The 3,712-nt window shown below is 42.9% G+C and overlaps 1 protein-coding gene across 4 annotated transcripts in view; it reads left to right on the forward strand.

The window, feature by feature from the left end:
- Nucleotides 1–373: 373 nt before the first annotated feature.
- The window catches only part of celf5a (cugbp, Elav-like family member 5a), a 235,533-nt gene continuing 232,194 nt past the window's right edge, over nucleotides 374–3,712 (forward strand). For 2 of the 4 annotated variants that reach the window (XM_020609969.1, XM_020609972.1), the window contains exon 1: nucleotides 375–971. In XM_020609969.1, coding sequence (XP_020465625.1) covers nucleotides 614–971 — 358 coding nt within the window. In that variant the 5' untranslated portion in view covers nucleotides 375–613. Of the gene's footprint in view, nucleotides 972–3,712 lie in introns of all 4 variants that reach the window. The other 2 variants (XM_020609970.1, XM_020609971.1) reach the window with 2 other exon arrangements.

Below are 3,712 nucleotides of genomic sequence, written 5' to 3' on the forward strand. Positions count from 1 at the left end.
ATGACTTATGTACAAATTACTGCCCATTCTTGTTTGCTTTATTTCAAGTAGAAGCTGACATTTACATGTAATTGGCGTTTTTATGGAGGGCACTTTGACAGAAAAAGCACAGGTAATAAAAGTAATGATTTCTCTCATGACTTACTGCAGGAAACTGAAATAGAACGAAGCCACCATTAATGCTATTGGTAAGACATGTTTTTCCTGTTATAAATAAAATCTGTGATGTGAAATTTTCCACTGTGGTGCTACTTTTACTAAAGTAAAGGAATAGTAAACACTTAAGCAGTAGTTCCCCCCATTGTTTAGAGAAACATGCTCAGTTCAAAAAGCTGTTCAGAGCCCACATTTTAAACAGTCCTCATTCGTTTGGTCAAGCTGCCTTCCCTAGGTTGAAACACTTCATAAATGGCACTGGGTGTCGCTCCAGAGTGTCAAATATCGCTCCTGTGCGTTCATTCCGCCACGATCACCCTCCCTTCAGCCTTGTACGGTGTGTGCGTGTGTGTTGTGAGTCGGATAGAAAGTCAGCCTGGTTTCCAGCTGAGTGCTTGCTCTCTCACAGTGTGTGTGTGTGTGTTGTCATTATTATCCACTCTGCTCCCAGCTCAGAATGGCCAGATTCACTCAGACTGAAACAAGAAGGCAGTACCATCCACAGCAGCCCCAGCCCGCTCACTCCAGCTTGGTTTTCACCGGACCGGGGGCATCGCCGACCCAACAACCACTACTACTTATCCCACACCAGCACCAGTACCCTCAGATCACATTTCCGAAACCCATGAACGGGTCAGAACCCATTTCAATTCATCCGGAGAGCGGCAACATGAAAGACCAAGATGCCATTAAGCTGTTTATCGGGCAGATACCGCGGAACCTGGAAGAAAAAGACCTGAAACCCCTGTTTGAACAGTTTGGGAAAATCCACGAACTGACAGTTCTCAAGGACCGATACACCGGCATGCACAAAGGTAACGTGTCGCCCCAGATGGCTGCCAGGCCACGTAACTGCTGAATATTTCCTCTACCTTTTGAACTGATTTGTTGAAATAGTAACGCGGAAAATGCGGGCATTTGCGACTTTTATAAAAACAAAAATGCTCAGTCTACTATTCCAAAACAAGCATCAGTGCATCATTGCTCACGTATTTTCATCTAATAGCTTATTAATGGACTTTGGCATTTTGTTCCAGTTCTGGTTGTGGTTTATTATGCTGTTCTAAGTTCTTAGGTATCAACACAGCTGAATATTTTCCAGAGCCTTTATATTTCCATCCTGATAATTCCACATTTTTGATTACCCAGACAAGCATATCTGTAATTATTACGAGTCCTTTCAGTATGATATCACGAAGGGCTGTGACAAGATTGCGTTTGCTTTGTTTTTTTATTTTGCTGCCTTTGAAGAGTATTTCCTTAACGCGCTCTTAAGTGGGGCAGAGGCGCTCCGGAAGGATGCATTTACTCATCCATATGCTTTCTTTAACATCCATGTGCGAATGGAGCAGGCTGAGAGCAAACCCGACAGAGAAATCAGTTCAGTATCACAACGTCTCCAAAGGGCGCAAGAGCTGTCACAAGATGACGGACGTCGCCGAGGAGAGTGGGCAGTGATGCTGAAATGGAAGGTTGAGGAGGCAGGGGGTGAAAATCCAGTCAGCTCACTATATAGGCTACAGTGACAATTTCCACCTTCCATAATGAAGTTGGTTCTCAAGGATATATGCTGTAGAGATCACCGCCTGGGTGGGGGAATCATTTCACCATACGTGGTCCCCGTCACAGTCTATCCACGCAATGTAGACGTCATCAACATCATCATCATTAACATCATCACCACCACCACCGCTACCACCACCCATCAACATTTTCAGCTGACTTTAATTTTGTTGATTCCATTTCATTGGTATTTGCACTTAGCCTGGTTGAACAAAACCCCCCAAACTCTTGGAGACATTAGGGATGAAACGTATTTACAGAGACATTTAGAAATCACCCGTGATAATAACATTTTTAGTTTCACTGTAAATCTTAATTTGAATATTTTGGGCCAGTACACTGTTGATATTGTCTTCAATACCATATTCATTGTTCATAGGGATAACAAACTATACAGTGTGAATAAGGATTATCCATATTGCTTTTGCATAACATTTACAGTTTAATGTGTGATTTTGCATCTAAAACTGACAAATAGATACTGTACAAGAGGGCAGAAACATAACAACTAATGTTTCATTAGAACTTTGGTGAATAACAATTTTCTAAATTCCATTCATTTCACCCTTTGGATTCATCATCTTGCACTCCTGCAGAGCAGATGTTGATATGTCAAGGATGTTAATACAGGAGATAAGCTTTATATTGCAATGACATTTAGAAAAGACAAATTGCAGTTTGTGACAGTAATATAAATGTCATTTGCAAACACTGCATACAATGTAATGTTCTCTGTGACATCTATAATAACCATCAGATGATGCCATTTGTTGCCATTACAAAGGCTGTCCACTATTGTCACTATGTCCCTGTGTGTGTATATATACTGTATGTATATGTATATATATGGCATACAGGATTGGCCTCTAGGGTTGTTTTCCACATTCCCATTGACTTCTTGATGAAGGCTCTTAGAGTCCTGTCGATGTTGTACAGTTCCAAACATTCCAGGATCCATGTGTGAGGCATTGAGTCATAGGCTTTCTCGTAGTCAATCCAGGCAGTGCACAGGTTGGTATGCCTGGTCTTGCAGTCTCGAGCGACTACTTTATCAACCAGTAGCTGGTGCTTCGCTCCTCTGGTGTTACTACCAATTCCTTTCTGGGCACTGCTCATGTGTTGAGCCATGTGCCTGCTCATCTTAGCTGCTATGATGCCTGACTAGAGCTTTCATGTTGTGCAGAGGCAGGTTATTGGGCGGTAGTTGGATGGTACTGCTCCCTTCTGAGGGTCCTTCATGATCAGGACTGTCCGGCCTTCAGTTAACCACTCAGGGTGGGTTCCATCCATTTGTAGCTGGTTCATTTGTCCCACCAGGCGCTCATGGAGTGTGTGGATCATGTGAGGGCAGATCTTGGTCTCCAACCTCCTTCTCCATGGAGGATACTGCTCCTCATGGCCTTATGGCCAAGTATCTCAAGGATCCCGGTTGCTGTGGTGTATATCAGCTTGTTGATCTCAGTGATGGTCATAGTAGGGATTGTTTGTAGTGCTGCATTCACATCCTCTAGTAAACATTCAGAAGGCACTTCACTTGGTCTTGGTAACCAGCCACAGAGGTTCCAGGTGTCTATCTTGGTCATGATCTTCAATCTCAGGTCAGCTGCTCTTGCATTAAGCTCATCTGGGCTTGTTATTGGGGCTTGGTACCCAATCTTGTGGGGGTGATGATGATACTGTATCTCTCCCATGACCTGTCTTGGCTCCCCGTTGTCATAGCATTAGTGTTGTACCTCATCAATCTCAAGTTGTGATAGCAGGTGCTTCTTGCGGATGCTAGAACACTGAGCTACTACTTGTTTCAATGTTAGTTTAGATGTTTGGTTTTGAAGTATCAATAGGTCCCACATACTCTGTATGTAACCCCTCTCACTGGAGTTACTTGTATAGTAGCATTCCAGTAGTTCCCTGTTCTCATCTCTTGTCCATGAATGTCTTGCTCTTGTTCCAGTATATAGATATACTTTATATATCTATATGCAGTATATATATA

The sequence above is a fragment of the Monopterus albus genome, unplaced genomic scaffold (genome assembly GCF_001952655.1).
Source record: "Monopterus albus unplaced genomic scaffold, M_albus_1.0 scaffold103.1, whole genome shotgun sequence".
Taxonomy (NCBI): Eukaryota; Metazoa; Chordata; class Actinopteri; order Synbranchiformes; family Synbranchidae; genus Monopterus; species Monopterus albus.